Source organism: Malaclemys terrapin, chromosome 16 (genome assembly GCF_027887155.1).
Source record: "Malaclemys terrapin pileata isolate rMalTer1 chromosome 16, rMalTer1.hap1, whole genome shotgun sequence".
NCBI classification, from domain to species: Eukaryota; Metazoa; Chordata; order Testudines; family Emydidae; genus Malaclemys; species Malaclemys terrapin.
Window position 1 is genome coordinate 23,740,797 of NC_071520.1, and position 17,453 is coordinate 23,758,249.

The window sequence follows — 17,453 nt, forward strand, 5'->3', positions numbered from 1 at the left end:
ATCTGAACGAGAAGAATTTAAGTGTTTTGACATTCTACTTCTCCACCTCGCTCTGTTATTGTATTAAACATGATGAAAATGAATCACCTTTCTACTTTCTGAGACATTAGCAGCACATGTTAATTGGTACACCAGATGTTGAAAGACTCAATTATTAGAACTATTTATTGCCGAAAGGAAAACAAAATAAGTTACACAGGAGCAAAGCAGCTGATGCCGATACTGAATGCATCATGCTCTGTTGTACTAAACAAGTGGTCTGATACTTTGCTCACTGTCTGAACATCCTTTCCAGATATTCAGAATAGACAATGCTGAGAGTCTAATTCAGGACACTTCATATTTTCTGTGGGCAAAATTTCTCAATGGTTGTGTCTTTCACCTGGCACTGAAAATTCAAAAAAAAAAAAAGAAAAAAGAAAACAAAAACATAACATAAATTAGAAATTTTGCATTTGAGCTAGACTCCAACTTAAGGGAACAATTAGTCCTTGCTCTGGTAAATTCCCCATTGACTACAGTGGCAATTTTGCCTGCATTAAAGAGGCCTTAAGTAGTTACGGACAATCTTAGTTGATAAATCAGTATTTACATTGTCAAAGTCATTCATAAAGGCTCTAGGTATTGTGGGAAAATTTATTCTTCAAGTTGCAAATCCCAACTTTTTCTAAGTAAATCAGTTTTAGAGATATTAAGCCAGATTATTATGGAACTTTTGAGTGTGCTTCTAAAAGCACTTTAAGGAATCTGAAAAGTGACTCATAAAACATTCAGGAACAGGTAAAACTGAGTAAGAGTGGCTTCATTTCCATATAATTTTTCATTCTTACCAAGATGCATTTATTCAGGATTGATTAGTTAATTAAAGCCAGCACCGTTTTTTGAATATATAAATGATATATAAATGTTACATTTAGAGCAGTATTTGAGGGGGAAAAGTCAATTTGTGATGATTTTTAAGAATGATCATTCATTTCTTTTGTAGCACATTACACCTGTCTTAAAACTGTAATAAATGGGTATGTTGTGAGGGGATTCCAGTTACCATGAATAAAGATGGGTTCATCCCACCCTGGTTTTATTGCCATGTATGCCCTCACAGCCTCGACAGGGAAGATCCGTCTTTGACCTCCTCAAGGTTAATATCACCGATCGCCCCTTCCAATGTATACCCCCCAGTGGTGAGCTGGAGCCGGTTCGCACCGGGTTCGCGGGAACCGGTTGTTAAATTTAGAAGCCCTTTTAGAACCGGTTGTCCCACGGGACAACGGGTTCTAAAAGGGCTTTTAAATTTAAAAACCGGTAAAGCTCCGGCAGCTCCCCGCCCCGCCTCCAGCCCCAGCTCACCTCTGATCTGCCTCTGCCTCCTCCCCGGAACGCTCTGCCCTGTTTCTTCTCCCGCCCCCTCACCTCCCGCTTCCCACAAATCAGCTGTTCGTACGGGAAGCCTGGGAGGGCTGAGAAGCAAGCGTGGCCCGGCTCCAGGCACTGCCCGGCCCAGCTCCAGCCCGGCACGGCTCCAGCCGCACGGCCAGGCATGGCGCGGCTTGCCTCCAGCCGCGCAGCACGGCTGTAGCGCCACCAGTCACGTCCAGGCAGCGCGGTAAGGGGGCAGGGAGCAGGGAGGTGGTGTTGGATAGAGGGCAGGGGAGTTCGGGGGGGTAGATAGGGGTCGGGGCGGTCAGAGGGCAGGGAACAGGGAGATTGAATGGGGGCAAGGGTCCCGGGGGGGGCAATCAGGAAGGAGCAGGGGTTGGATGGGGTGGTGGGAGGCAGTCAGGGGCAGGGGTTACAGGGGCAGTCAGGGGACAGAGAGAAGGGGTGCTTGGATGGGGCAGGGATCCCAGGGGGCCATCAGGAATGAGAGGAGGGGTTGGATGGGGCGGCAGGGGGCAGTCAGGGGACAGAGAAGGAGGGTGGATGGGGCAGGAGTCCTGGGGGGGGGCGTCAAGGAACGCGGGGAGGGGGATGGGGCAGGAGTCCCGGGGGTGCCAGCCACAACCCCCTCATGGGGTGAGGAGGGAACCGGTTGATAAGATTTTGGCAGCTCATCACTGTATACCCCTAAATTCCAAAGCCCCCCCAGAAGAATCCCTACAAGGCCCAAATACTAGCTTGTTGCTCCTAAAAGCTCCAAAACATGGTACCAGGAATTGTCTCCCTGAACAAGTTCACCTCTTGTCCACAGTGACACACAGGATCCAGGATCCGCGCAAGATCCCTGTGCATAACAGTGATGGAACAGCATGTATCCTCCCTCAGGCTGGTGCTTTCAGACGACCCTGCCAAAACCTCCACCCTAAAAACCCTTGGCTACAAGACCTAACCAGGCACTCAGCCTCATCGATGGAGGAATAGGGCACGGAACACAAATACGGGCCTATCGCATCATTAACTGAGCTATCCCGTGGGTAAGGCAGGTGGTGAATTACGTGATACTCACTTGGGGCCTTCTTAGGGACCAACTGTAGGGGAAAAACCTGAAAGTCCTGTATAGTGAGATGACTGAATGGCTACCCTATTCCCCTTTAATTCTTGTATAATCTTTTTCTTTACAGTATGGCCTATTCCTAATAACTCCTTCAAATTTGTCGACATTACATGCCTTTTTTCCCCTGAAAAAGGGTTCCTAAACCCCAAAGTAAACCCAGCCCATAAAAATGCCAATCTATCTTGTTAGGGTAAGGAGAACCCTTAACACCTCAAGCTGAACTGGAGATGGTACTGGGCTTCTGTCTGGGTAAGCCTCTACAATAATGACCACATCAATTAGGAAAGAAGTTTCCCAATTTTCCCATGTTCTAGACACCCATGGCCACTTGGGCATTTCATTGCCCGGCTCACTGTGCCCCAGCTTACTTTCTGTCAGCACCTTCCTGTGCAACAGTGACAATATGTCCACATATTCACCTCTCAGCTTATCTTAAATAGTACCAAGAAGGTGAACTCCCATTGGGTCAGCCCCCCCCCCCCCCCCCCAGCATAACCTTACTTGTGACTGATCACCAAGCCACCCTCAGTGCCTTCTTGCCCCTGAGATGTCCCTGGGACAGCAATTCTACCCCAGGAAGTCACATTCCCTATCAGTGGGTGAGTTGTAGCATGCTCAGCAATCTCCTTCCACCCGCTCCCACTAAAGGGTCCCATCCCCTGACGAGTGGTCTGCCAAGCAAAGTTTTAAAATATATACAAATCTTCCCCCCCCCCCCCATTAATCTCCACCTGCCAAAACAGGTTTCCTTTAGTGGAAGAATCCAACCGTAAAGGCCTCTGAGAATAAATAAATAAATATAGTTCATAAAATTTAGAAAGCACAAAAATTGTTTAGAATACCTTTTCTATACTTAATATTGGGATTTTACAATCTAATATCTCAAAATCTACAAGGCTACAAAATTATGCCACTGAAGAGAAAGTGTGATTTGCCTGATATTGGACCAGGACTGGTCAAAGACTGAAATGTGCGACTCGGAGCAGTGTAATTATGGGAGTAACTTTAGTACAATTGGAGCAAAAAAATTTTGGCAAATTGATGTTTATGAAATAGCTGCTTCAAGCTGCTCAGAGATTTGTTATGTTGGAAACCTGCTCAGAGATGGATAAATAGATGGCTTTAAGAAGAAACAGGCAAATAAATGATGAATGCAATTTGTTACACCGATTTCACCACCACACATGGCATACGTTATTTATATACCTCTATACATCATAGATGTATGTTTGCATATACCCTATTAGGAGCCCTTATCAATTTGGTCACACTTACTCACAAACAATGAACTTCCCAAATTAGACATATGCACAGAAACAGTGTCTCTCTGGAGAAGAAGAACAGGAGTACTTGTGGCACCTTAGAGACTAACAAATTTATTAGAGCATAAGCTTTCGTGGACTACAGCCCACTTCTTCGGATGCATATAGAATGGAACATATAATGAGGAGATATATATACACACATACAGAGAGCATAAACAGGTGGGAGTTGTCTTACCAACTCTGAGAGGCCAATTAATTAAGAGAAAAAAAACCTTTGAAGTGATAATCAAGCTAGCCGAGTACAGACAGTGTGATAAGAAGTGTGAGAGTACTTACAAGGGGAGATAGAGTCAACGTTTGTAATGGCTCAGCCATTCCCAGTCCTTATTCAAACCGGAGTTGATTGTGTCTAGTTTGCATATCAATTCTAGCTCTGCAGTCTCTCTTTGGAGTCTGTTTTTGAAGTTTTTCTGTTGTAATATAGCCACCCGCAGGTCTGTCACTGAATGACCAGACAGGTTAAAGTGTTCTCCCACTGGTTTTTGAGTATTTTGATTCCTGATGTCAGATTTGTGTCCATTAATTCTATTGCGTAGAGACTGTCCGGTTTGGCCAATGTACATGGCAGAGGGGCATTGCTGGCACATGATGGCATATATCACATTGGTAGATGTGCAGGTGAACGAGCCCCTGATGGTATGGCTGATGTGATTAGGTCCTATGATGATGTCACTTGAATAGATCTCGTTCACCTGCACATCTACCAATGTGATATATGCCATCATGTGCCAGCAATGCCCCTCTGCCATGTACATTGGCCAAACCGGACAGTCTCTACGCAATAGAATTAATGGACACAAATCTGACATCAGGAATCAAAATACTCAAAAACCAGTGGGAGAACACTTTAACCTGTCTGGTCATTCAGTGACAGACCTGCGGGTGGCTATATTACAACAGAAAAACTTCAAAAACAGACTCCAAAGAGAGACTGCAGAGCTAGAATTGATATGCAAACTAGACACAATCAACTCCGGTTTGAATAAGGACTGGGAATGGCTGAGCCATTACAAACGTTGACTCTATCTCCCCTTGTAAGTACTCTCACACTTCTTATCACACTGTCTGTACTCGGCTAGCTTGATTATCACTTCAAAAGTTTTTTTTCTCTTAATTAATTGGCCTCTCAGAGTTGGTAAGACAACTCCCACCTGTTTATGCTCTCTGTATGTGTGTATATATATCTCCTCATTATATGTTCCATTCTATATGCATCCGAAGAAGTGGGCTGTAGTCCACGAAAGCTTATGCTCTAATAAATTTGTTAGTCTCTAAGGTGCCACAAGTACTCCTGTTCTTCTTTTTGCGGATACAGACTAACACGGCTGTTACTCTGAAACTTCTCTGGAGAAGGGGCATCTTGAGGGCATGGCAGATCCATCAAGCTATATGTTGCCCTCCTACAAATTGTATGCATATAGCTCAGTATCGTGTGAAATAAATTCTTCCCTACCTTCGAATACATCAAAAAAGATCACTTCCCAGGCTGACAAGCTCACCATAAAAGAAAAAAGATCAAAATTGTGTTGGGAATGTTGGCCAAGAGAATTGGAAGATACATAGATCTGCACAAAACAGTTGTGGTGTGTTTCTAAAAAGGTAGAAAATTCATGCAGCAATACCATCTTGTGTTCACAACCTAATTTAGCGGAGGTGCTGTTGGAAGTGGTGCTAATGACTTAGTGAGTGGTACTCTTCCATTTAAGCCAGTACTGAACCAATGTTCCAGCAGGATATTAGGAGGCAACACGTCCCTTTTTGCATCAGAAAAAGATGGAAGTGCTAATGGCACTTTTGTAAGAGCAGGAGTGTTCATCCAGATGGTTTGGATTAATTACATTTGTCTATCTACATTCACCTGACATCCTTTAACCTCCCATAACTTTGGCTTTACGGCACAGCCGGAACATGCACAGCAAGTTACCTCCTTTTCCATATTTTCTCTAGCAGGTGGATGATGGAAATGATGATATAGCCTAACTAGAGCATTCCCACCATGTGCCACTATAAAAAGAACTACAGGAGAGAAACCTCTCTGTGGGTAGCTGATTTATAAGAACAGCTCATCTTAAGGTAGACTGATATCCTTTCGCAACAGCAGTAGGCCTGTCATAGCTGTCATCCAAATCAGTTCTTGAGTCAAGTGCAGGCTATAAACAACTGTGATCAACCACCTTGCTATTTTCTCATTTCACGAGAAGTCGCGTCATTACCAAATCAGTTGGAGATGGCCTGCTATTCCACCTCATCTTTTCTGTTACTCCCTACAATGCATATGTTCCATCTGGAATTAGAGATGTGGCTATCAGAAAGGCAATTCTACTAACTAAAATTAAACTGTCCCAGTCTTAATTTACTAAAATATTCTGATCACTTCCATAATAAATTTTACTTTATTTTGTTCTAAACAGTCATTCAAATTGGACTTTATCATTATCAGGAGAGCAAGGAATTATTGCTTCAAATTGTGGAGAAAACTCCGTTTCCCAGCAGGAAAATATTTAGATTTTCTGCTGTTCATGAACATATTTATTCTAATCAAAATTAGATTTAAAATATTCAAAAAGTGAAAAACAGTGCTTTGGAGTTAAAATTATATGGATGATCTTCCAAATGGACACAGACTCAAGTTTTTCAGGCATTCCCAGAATTCAAAAATTATATTTTAACCTTGTTCTTCCAAACTTATCCACTCAAAAAAAAATCAGATTATTTCATAGTTACTGGTAAAACAGAATAATACCAAGAACTATTGGCTGGGCCACTTCAAAGCTGCAAAACCAAATATCTTCTCCTCAAATTGTGTAAGTAGGGTCCAACTGTGATTTGGATATAAACCAGGAAGATGCATGTCACAATAAATGGTTCCAATGGACACTTGGAATATTATTCAATGAGGAAATCTTTGAAAGCTACCCCATTGCCCATAATAAATAAATAAATAAATATTTCAGTTCATTAGTTTTGCACAAACTTGAAGACGTTCGAGACTTGTTCAGAACATACACATGTAGATGTATGTAGATTTGTACTTCTTGGGCACTACCGTTGAATGCCAGATGCAATTGGGTTGGTGGTTTTAGAATTAGCAGCTGACTCTACCACCCGTTCTCCTGGTTGGGGTTTTCCTTTAATTCTGAGAAACCAGGAACTGTCTTATTTGTTCATAAATTCGCAGCTAATTCCTAATGACATTTGCATACCGATTTCTTGGTTAGCGTTTGTGCGATAATTAGTGTTCTCCACGCCCACATCTCCTTTTCACATAAAGATACTGTATGTTGAAACCTTAATGCCACCCACACCCAATAAGGAAATTATATGTACCATAAGCTTTCCCCCTCACCTCCAAATAATGAATCAAAATGTACATTTTGCATTACAAGCCTGCACTTTTTCTTACTGGGACCCAAAGTGATTAACTATGTAAGAGTGAGTTACATTTCAGCCTCACAACGCCCTTCTCTGTTAGCAATCTCAAAGCACTGCTCATTAATGCACCACTGATTTTAAACCAAGGGACTAGTGCTCTTTGCAGCCAGGGACATGCAGCACCTATCTGCACAATACAGCAGGATTGTCTGCTGATATGGAGCCCTATTTTGCTACATAATATGCAGAAATCAACTGTATCTTTTCACATACACACATCTAATCTCTTAAACTTCCTATCAAATGTGGATGTTAACACATAAGATTTCATGAGAGATTATTCGTAAACCCCACCGAAGCAAGCAATCGGTTCTTTTTATCAGACTATTACATGAACGCTAGCATGAGACCTACCACACCTACTTTATCTAGAAGAAAAATAAGTTAGGTAATGGAAAACGATCCCTACCACTAACACTGCCACCATCATTCTCAGGACCCATGGGGTTGAATTTCCTCAGCTGAGCCTGGGGTTAGATGGTTCAGCCTTCGGGCAGGTTAATGAGCCAAGATGGACTGCAGCAGAATCACATTTTGCCCGGCCTGCCCAAGTGGACAGCCCCAGTGGTGGGCTGGAGCCGGCTCACACCACTTCACACAAACCGGTTGTTAAATTTAGAAGCCGGTTTAGAACCGGTTGTTAAAGGGGTGGGCAAACTCCAGCCCTCGGGCCACGTCCAGGCCGCGGGACCATCCTGTCCGGCCTGCCTGAGCTCCTGGATGGAGAGGCTCCCCGCCTTCCCCCTCTCGCAGAGCCTCAGCGTGCCGTGCCGCCGGCACCAGCGCTCTGGACCGTTCTTGGGCAGCTCTGCAGCTCCTGCCGCTTTGAGCAGCATGGTAAGGGGGTGGGGCTGCGAGCTCCAGCGGGCCGCGCGGCATCCATATATGCTGCCCTGAGCAGCATGGTAAGGGTGCCGGGCTGGGGCTGGGAGGAGGGGTTGGATAAGGAGCAGGGAGCGGTTGGAGGGGGCGGAAGTTCTGGGGGGGCGGTCAGGGGATGGGGAATAGGGGTGTTGGGTAAGCATGGGAGTTCCAGGGTCTGTCGGGGTGGGGGTGGATGGGGTCTGGGCAGTCAGGGGACAGGGAACGGGGTGAGTTGGGTAGGGGGTGGAGTCCAGGGGGGCAGTTAGGGTGGGGGGGGTCTCGGGAGGGCGTGGTCAGGGGACAAGGAGCAGGGAGGGTTGATGGGTTTCTTGCGGCCCTTGCGGGTTCTGAGGGGGGCAGCTGGGGGCAGGATATGGGGGGGAATCGGATGGAGGGGGGACAGGCTGTTTTGGGAGGCACAGCCTTCCCTACCTGGCCCCTGATACAATTTTGCAACCCCGATGTACAGGGCCGGCTTTAGGAAGTGCGGGGCCCAATTCGAACAGTTTCAACGGGGCCCCGGCAGGGATTAATAAAAAAACAAACACGGAATAGAACACATGGGGCCTGTACTCACTGGGCAGCGCGCCGAGTCTTCGGCAGCACTTCGGCGGTGGGTCCTTCACTCACTCTGGGTCTTTGGCGGCACTGAAGGACCCGCCGCCGAAGTGCCGCTGGAGACCCGGTAGGGAACCGATTGTTACGATTTTGGCAGCTCATCACTGGGTCAGCAAATCTGCAATTGCCCCAGTACCCAGCCTTGCTTCTTCCTTGTATCCAGCCTTTCCAGCCTTGTCCTTGTCCTGCTCCATTCCACCCTGCTCTGCTCTCTTGCCTGGCTTCTGACTCCAGCTACTGATTTCTGGCTCTAGCTCTGACCCTTGGCTTGATTCCTGGTTCCTTACTCCCGATCTGGCTCCTGTCCCTTTCTCTAACCAATAGGTTGGGCTCTGGTTCTAACCGTCAGGTCAGTCCACCCACATCCTGGTCCTGACAACCATGCAATGAGGGGATGTTAATCCTAGAGGGGTCTAGCTCTTTTTATTTTGTATTCAAGGAAAGCCTTGAAAAAGTTCCAGATGTACTTATGATTGGCCCTAGCAGCAGCAGAAAACAATAGTGAGATACTGAACCAGGCGTAAGAGAAACCCCGTCTGTTCTGGCATAAGCATGAGGCATATTTATCGTGACCAACAGAAAGATCTAGGAATTTAACTTCAGTTTAAGTCTTTATTAAGAAGGGCCCCTAATGCTCTGCACAATTTCACAGTCTGGTTTTGTTTTGTTTAGTTTTCCCTCAACAAATATACAGAGGTCTTAAACAATGTAAACCAGAGTTGGAGTTCCAGTGTTCAGCGAATTATAACTGTAGCCACCTGCAAAACATTTCCCGACAAGACATTTTTCAGTATACAGTTTAGCTTTACACAGTGCCTATGGTCCGATTTATACACAAAGTGAATTTGTACAGGAAACTACAAAGACTTAATTATCTTTCACTGGCCATGGGATTTTGAGGTCATCAAAATACTTGATCCCACAAACTAAGGACCAAATCCTCTTTTCACATTCATGCAACTTCTCTCATGCGAATGACCTTGCATTTGGTTCTACGTTTTGTATCGACAAATTAGAACGGTCAGGAAATTAAAGGGACCCCCAAGTAACTTACATTCAACGTAGAAATGAGGAGTTTAAAATATACTTTATAGTGTTCTTCTAAGGGACAAAAACACATGAGATGATATTTATTTACAGATTCTGTGTAATTCAGGAAATGGTAGGAAAAAATTGACAATAAAATTGACTTATTAGTGATGGAAGGAGTTGAGGAACCCCTCAAAAAGAACATTAAAATATATTTTCTTATTTCAAGAACTTTCCGTAACACCTGGTTTCACTGAACAGAACATGACAGTGCATGGTGCACTGGCTTTTGTTCCCTGTTCCACAACACGGGCTGGAGCCTGTCTTGAAGTGAAGTGAAGCAGCACCATAAATTAGCAAATATGAGGGGAAGGAATGCAAATAAAACCTGTTGTTCTTGCTACTGCTATCTCAGTGCTTAACTTTACACTGGGCAGGTGCGACTCCTCCCAATGGGTGAAGCCTGTTAGCCTAGGGACAGCCAGGCAAGCAAGCTTGCAATCAGAGGGAGACAGCTGAATTACTGATGAAAAACATCACCAAGGACTATGGCCATGTGAAGAAACATTGAGATGTCCCAAAAGGAGACAAAAATATATAAATATATATATTTTACATTTCAATTTTTTCCCCCATCATGCTGTAAAATAAGAGGTGAAAATAAATGAGCAGCAAAATTAAGATGCAACTCCAGATCAGGACTACAAACCTTCTGCCCAACATTCGGAGATCCGGAGTTAGAAATAGGCACCAGCGGCTGATTCAGCAATTAGAGAGAGAGGGGGACCATTACAGAGAAAGCAGGGCCAATTGCAAAATTCCGATCCAAACATACATTATGCACCTTTGAAAGTTCAGCATGGGCTGCTGATTTGAACCCAACTCTACTATATACCGGTAGCTCTTGTGGAAGCAGAGCAAGGCCTGACAGGGATTTGAAGGGGATTTTAAATGCAAACAGTCTCTGTTGGCAAGAGTCAAGCTAACTGTAACCCTAATAACGCGAGACTTGTAGAAGTGAGGATTGTGTGAGGTGAGTGGGAAAGAACTGTGTGAGAAGTTGTTGCGACCTTGTGTAGATAATATGGAATGTAGACTAGAGTCTAAATAAGTAAGAAAAATAAGATATCAGGATGACCTATGTATAAACAAAATGCAGCTGTTGCTTATTATTACATGTAACAAAAGGTATAAATGCTTGCTGTAATTGTTTACCTGTAGAGAGACCTGTATAGCTCTCCCTCTCCACGCAATTGCTAGAGATAATAAAGTATCTGACTTTGCTGCACCCAACCAAAGAGTGAGAACTGTGTTTTTCTCCGGCACACTCTTAGTAGCGTAAATACCTTATGAGCCATTTCAAACAACCTGTGATGTATAACAGTTGTATTGTTTATCCCTCACTATACATTAGTATTACAACCTGAATCATCACTAATAATTGACAACGTCACATCCAGTTAATTTTAGTTTTGATCAGTCTCCTCTAAGTGTATGGACCACTTATTTATATGCCCCAGGAAAGCCTCCCAAAAAATCACCCTGTAAAAAATCCTACTTGTATTTTTTTTCTATCACTCGATATCCAGCAAGTTTAGACATTGTCAGTGAGAACACACAAAAAAAGACTAGATCCTTGTCTGTATTTACTGGTTTCCTCCTTTGCTTCTCTCCCAGCAGAGCAGGAATGTTTGTGTAGAGGGATGTTTGGATTTTTGTTGATTAGGTGGTAGAGGAGCAAGAAAATAAAAATTAGCTTCCTTTCTCAGGACTGCAAAGGAGGGAAGAGGGGCTTTAAAATTTATCAGTAGATTGAAATGTATCATCCAGGTCCTCAGTCTAAAACTGAGGGGTTTTCTTCATCAAATTAAGCCGGAAAAAGAATTAGTCCTTCATAAGTTCTTTAGGCCAATTTTTCAAAGAAAGTTCTGCAGACAGGGCCTAATTCACCATTCTGTTACTCCAGCTTTTACACCAGTGTAATCACATTTAAATGCAGTTGATTTGCACCAGCACAAAGTTTTAGAAACAGAGATCCCACAGTCACACCCAAGGTCTCTATACCCAGCTGCATTTGAGTACACAAGGAGCCAGTTACATGAAAAAAGTGGGGGTTAGGTTTTTTTGAAACCCGCTTTGAAAACAGGGCCTCTCTCTAAATCGAAAAATCTAAGTCTTTAGAAACGATTTTGTGTCCCCACTGTATAACTCAAAATGAGTTTTTTATTAAATTGACATTTTGCAGCCCGCTAGTCGGTGATTTAGTCTAGTGCATTTGAGTGCTTTGGGGAAAAGCAAAGCAAAATATGGCCCAGTTGTCTGGCTTAGAAATGAAGTTTTCTACACATGTGGGCTAATTTATTTAAATGAAAATGTCATAACTAATTGTAGCATTTAGCCTTAGTGAGCGTGCATGGCAGTCGCATTAACACAACAGAAGACAACAGCTCCAAAGGAGCTGTTACTATGTACCAGGCCAATAATCCACAAACAGAAAAGAATTTGCACAATAGACTCTAATGGTTTCCAAGGAGCCATTATGGTATATCAGGTAAATAAAATATTATTGAAATGTAGTTTTTGCATTTAAACCATTTTCAGCAGATGCATAGGAAGTAGCAAATTAAAAAAATGGTTCATGTTTCCATGAATACTAAAAGGAATCAAAAGAAGCATTTGAAAAACAAAAAATCAGTTTCTTACCATTGCAAGAGGAACAATTCCTGCAAATGTTGTTTGGCTGACAAAGATCTCTGAGACCACCAGTTCACTCATCAAGTCTTCTCTGGGGTATTCCACCTGCCAGGTAATTTGCTGAGCTCCTGCCAGGCTACTGCTATTGTCAATTTCAAAGTCCATCTGCAAGATCTCATAGAAGGAGATGTTTGCTCTGGAAAACAAAATGCACATTAAGTGCAATTTAAAATGAAGCATCAGCGAAATGTCAAGAACAAAATAAATTGCAACCGTTTTGTTTTGTTTTTCTTTCCGATAGGAGAATTATCAAATTCAACGTGCAGACTTCAGGAAATGTTGCCTGATCTATTGATTGTGTATTAATTATTTAAAAATCTCCAACTGACAAATTAACAGCCTAGGTTTGACAGGCTTCAGTTCCAAGAATCCAGAGAGTTGGAAATCGGTTAAGGTTTAATTGGAAACCCCAACGTGCACAGTTGCAACACTCACTTAGGAAAAAGCTTCTGATTTTTTAATAGTTGTATTGACACAATTAGTAAACACACACCTGTTCCAATCCAAACCAGAATATAACAGTAATGCAATATTAATTTTACATCCAGCACCATGTAATACGCACACTCACACAATCCTTGTGTAGACCCAGGGTAGAGAAACAGGTGGTGGTCCACAAGAGTCCAATCCTATATCCTGCCTGCCAAGCGATTCCAACGGTTGAGGTCTCAATGGTCTAGACTCTAGGCCGTGGTTAGCCATAAATGGCTGCTATGAATATTCACAAGAATGTTCAGCCTCCTTTGCCCATAACTCACTTCTTCATTTTAATGACGTTGGGGTGTCCTTATTCTTTATGTTAGTATATTAATTATTTCAAATATATTAGGATATATGTCAGTTAGTTAATATAGCAATACTGCGGTTAAGTTTCTGCTCATGTTAGAGCTGCCAATTTTGGTTGGATGTATTCCTGGAGGTTTCATCACATGACATGCCCTGCTGCCCTGGGGGGTGTCGAAGCTTGAGGGCTTCAGTCCTGGGCAGTGAGGCTCAGACTTTGGCTTCAGACCCAAGTCCCAGCAAGTCTAATGCCAGCCCTGGTGACCCCATTAAAAAGGGGTCACGACCCACTTTGAGATCCTGACCCACAGTTTGAGAACCACTAGGCTAACCCATAGGCCACAGAAGTTGATAAAAGACTAAATCAAACAATCCAGTGGGCAAATGGCTATACTTTATAGATGAGCTGACAATTTATCTTTTAGCTTTCTGAAAAGGAAGCATGTTTCCCATTAAACTCAGACATTGGTTCTAAGTAATCTCAATGAACCTGTAATATAAGCCCCGGACACCATACAGCACAGATGTTGCTAAATTGTTTATTCAAGTACCAATATCATTTTGTTGTTGCAAATACTGACATTCTGAAACAGGAGAATGTTTAGTCATTCCTCATGTTGCACCAGAAATGAGCTCTCAGCTTTTCTCATTCGAACATGAACTTGCCTTTATCTCCATGCAAAAAATGGATTTGTGCTAATTATACATGACAAAAACACGGGGTTACATTATCCTTATTTTCAGTTCATGAAAATATACTGCTTGTTGCTGATGCACACGTGTAATTGTATGAAGATTATTTTATTTTGGTCATCTGGGAATAAAAGTTTAAAAGTGGATGTAATGCAAAGCATTCGAGCTCTGTTTGTGAATTACTTATGTTTCTTTTATTAAGAACAACACTGAGGGCTTGTTCACACTTACCGGGGAATCCACACGCGGCGATCAATGCATCAGCGGTCGATTTAGTGGGTCTAGTGAAGACCTGCTAAATCAACCACAGATCACTCTCCTGTCAACTCCTGTACTCCATCTGAACGAGAAGTGCAAGGGGAGTCAACGGAGGAGCGTCTCCCATCAACATAGCGTAGTGAGGTCCCCACGGTAAGCAGTTCTAAGTAGGTTGACTTCAGCGACGTTATTCATGTAGCTGAAGTTGCATAACTTAGATCGATCTCCCTCTGTAGTGTAAACAAGGTCTTAGGCCCAAGGACATGCCCACAGCCACACAACAGATCAGTAACAAAGACAGGAATGGAACCTAGGTCTCCTAAAGCCAAGTTGAATGATCTATCTACTGGGAAACACTACCTCCCCTGCAAATGCCTGGCTCTCACTTCCACAACCACACTACTACTTTTTTAAAGATGATTTTTGCCCAAAGTGTTTGAGTCCACTAAATTAGTCTACAGTAATACTGCAGAAAGGTCTATCCATGCATGGGTTTAACTTTCTTATACTGCTGCACTGAAGTGAAAGTGCAGTACAGAGACCTTAATGTTCATTTATCTTCTCTACCCTCAGGCAAGGCTAGATGCTATTAATGCATCACCGGGGTGACCAACCAGACTACCAACAAGATGCCGAAGACAAATTATTCCATACAAAGTCAGGGATATAATTAGAGACTTCTCAATTTCTGCAGAAAAATATTGTCACCATAATGGAGAATTCAACAGTACGGGCCCCTGCTCATTACTTCTAACTACACCTTTACCCCGATATAACGCGACCCGATATAACACGAATTCGGATATAACATGGTAAAGCAGTGCTCTGGGGGGGCGGGGCTGCGCATTCTTGCGGATCAAAGCAAGTTCAATATAACGTGGCTTCACCTATAACACAGTAAGATTTTTTGGCTCCCGAGGACAGCGTTATATCGGGGTAGAGGTGTATTTGTTTCACTTGGTCACAAACCGAATACACTCATAAGTCATAAATTAAATTTAGAGATCAGCCCTAGATACAAATTCTAGATTCAAATTTTGAACCCTTTGGGTGTGTCTGTATCTCGAGTTTTGGTTCAATCCATTACACCAAAAGGGACCAACTGAAAAAAATTCAGAACGTTTCAGAATTCTTAAAAATTCTTTGGACCTATGGTTCTGGTTAGGATTCATCTCTAAAGTAATTAGTTAGATTAGCAAAAAGAACAGGAGTACTTGTGGCACCTTAGAGACTAACAAATTTATTAGAGCATAAGCTTTCGTGGGCTACTGCCCACTTCTTCGGATGCATATTGTACGGAGTTTTTTCATGAAGTTGATGGATTTCCACTCCATACGGCTAAATGCAGTGCCTTGCATAATGACAGGTTTCAGAGTAGCAGCCATGTTAGTCTGTATCCGCAAAAAGAACAGGAGTACTTGTGGCACCTTAGAGACTAACACATTTATTAGAGCATAAGCTTTCGTGGGCTACTGCCCACTTCTTTGGATGCATCCGAAGAAGTGGGCTGTAGCCCACGAAAGCTTATGCTCTAATAAATTTGTTAGTCTCTAAGGTGCCACAAGTACTCCTGTTCTTTTTGCGGATACAGACTAACACGGCTGCTACTCTGAAACCTGTAGTTAGATTAGGTAGCATTTCAGTGTGCTACAGGCACAGTCAAATCTGAGCTAAAAGAACAATGTCATGATGTCACGCTGACAGTTGTTTTGTGCTCAGTCCACAACTCTATTATCCTCTTCTTATGTTTTTCTGTATCCAGAGAAAAACCTACACACTTACAGTCTAAATGGCCAATGTTATGTTAAAGACAACATCAAGAATGAACAAGTCTCCATAGTCATCTACGTTTACCTGGCCCTGCCTCAGCACAGGGGGGCTGGACTTGATGACTTCTTGAGGTCCCTTTCAGTCCTACATATTTCTGATTCTAGATGAGAACAGTGTGTGTGTGTTCTGTATATAGCTAGACTTGGCAAAATTACATTTTTTTTGTAATTTTGACAGATGATATCTATGTTTATTTTAAAGTATTTTTGCTATTTTTATCAATTTAAATTTTCACACTGACAGGAAATCATGGAGGCATCATAACATTATTTAATAACAGTAGACACTGACATTCAGAAAGTTAAAGCTTTATAACCGCTAAAGCAAATTGCAAACATCAAATAAAAAAATACAGATATATAAATATTCTTAAATTAAACTCCAATAAGTTCTCAAGCAGCATTTTTTTTATTTTGCCTATTTGTAGTTTTCTATCATCATCAATGGAAACATTTTTTTCGTCGGCTTGTGTATGAACTGTGAAATCAATGTTTACCAACATTTACCAATAAAAATCTAATCCTTCCAAGCCTATATATAACAGACTACAGAGACTGTCAGGGAGGAAAATGGCCGCTGCCTCTGTAAGCAGGCAAAGTTTTTCTACGTACGTCATAACTTTCATTTAAAGATAGATGCCTCTTTTTACTCCAATTGCTTGAAATCAGATTTAAATTCTGACATAGAATACAAAAGGAAAACATCAGATACACTCACAAGGATTGGCAGGAAATCAGGAATTCCTTTCATGAAAAATTTTAGTGAGGGCCCTGACCCCAGGATAGCTACTATCTCAGTGGTCAGCACATTCATGTGGGGTAGGGGAGAAGCAGGTTCCAATCTCTGCTCTACCTAATTTAGAGAAAAGACTTGAACCTGAGTCTCCTACACCCTAACCAACAGACCACTGGCTATTCTGAGATTCATAGATTCTAGGACTGGAAGGGACCTCGAGAGGTCATCGAGTCCAGTCCCCTGCCCGCATGGCAGGACCAAATACTGTCTAGACCATCCCTGATAGACATTTATCTAACCTACTCTTAAATATCTCCAGAGATGGAGATTCCACAACCTCCCGAGGCAATTTATTCCAGTGTTTAACCACCCTGACAGTTAGGAACTTTTTCCTAATGTCCAACCTAGACCTCCCTTGCTGCAGTTTAAACCCATTGCTTCTTGTTCTATCCTTAGAGGCTAAGGTGAACAAGTTTTCTCCCTCCTCCTTATGACACCCTTTTAAATACCTGAAAACTGCTATCATGTCCCCTCTCAGTCTTCTCTTTTCCAAACTAAACAAACCCAATTCTTTCAGCCTTCCTTCATAGGTCATGTTCTCAAGACCTTTAATCATTCTTGTTGCTCTTCTCTGGACCCTT

At 42.7% G+C, this 17,453-nt stretch overlaps 1 protein-coding gene across 2 annotated transcripts in view; it reads right to left on the reverse strand.

Moving 5' to 3' along the window:
* LOC128824953 (transmembrane protein 132B-like) overlaps window positions 1–17,453 on the reverse strand; it is a 367,758-nt gene that overhangs the window by 99,614 nt on the left and 250,691 nt on the right. For both annotated transcript variants that reach the window (XM_054006929.1, XM_054006928.1), the window contains one exon: window positions 12,463–12,649. In XM_054006929.1, the coding sequence (XP_053862904.1) occupies window positions 12,463–12,649 (187 nt within the window). The remainder of the gene's footprint in view (window positions 1–12,462; window positions 12,650–17,453) is intronic.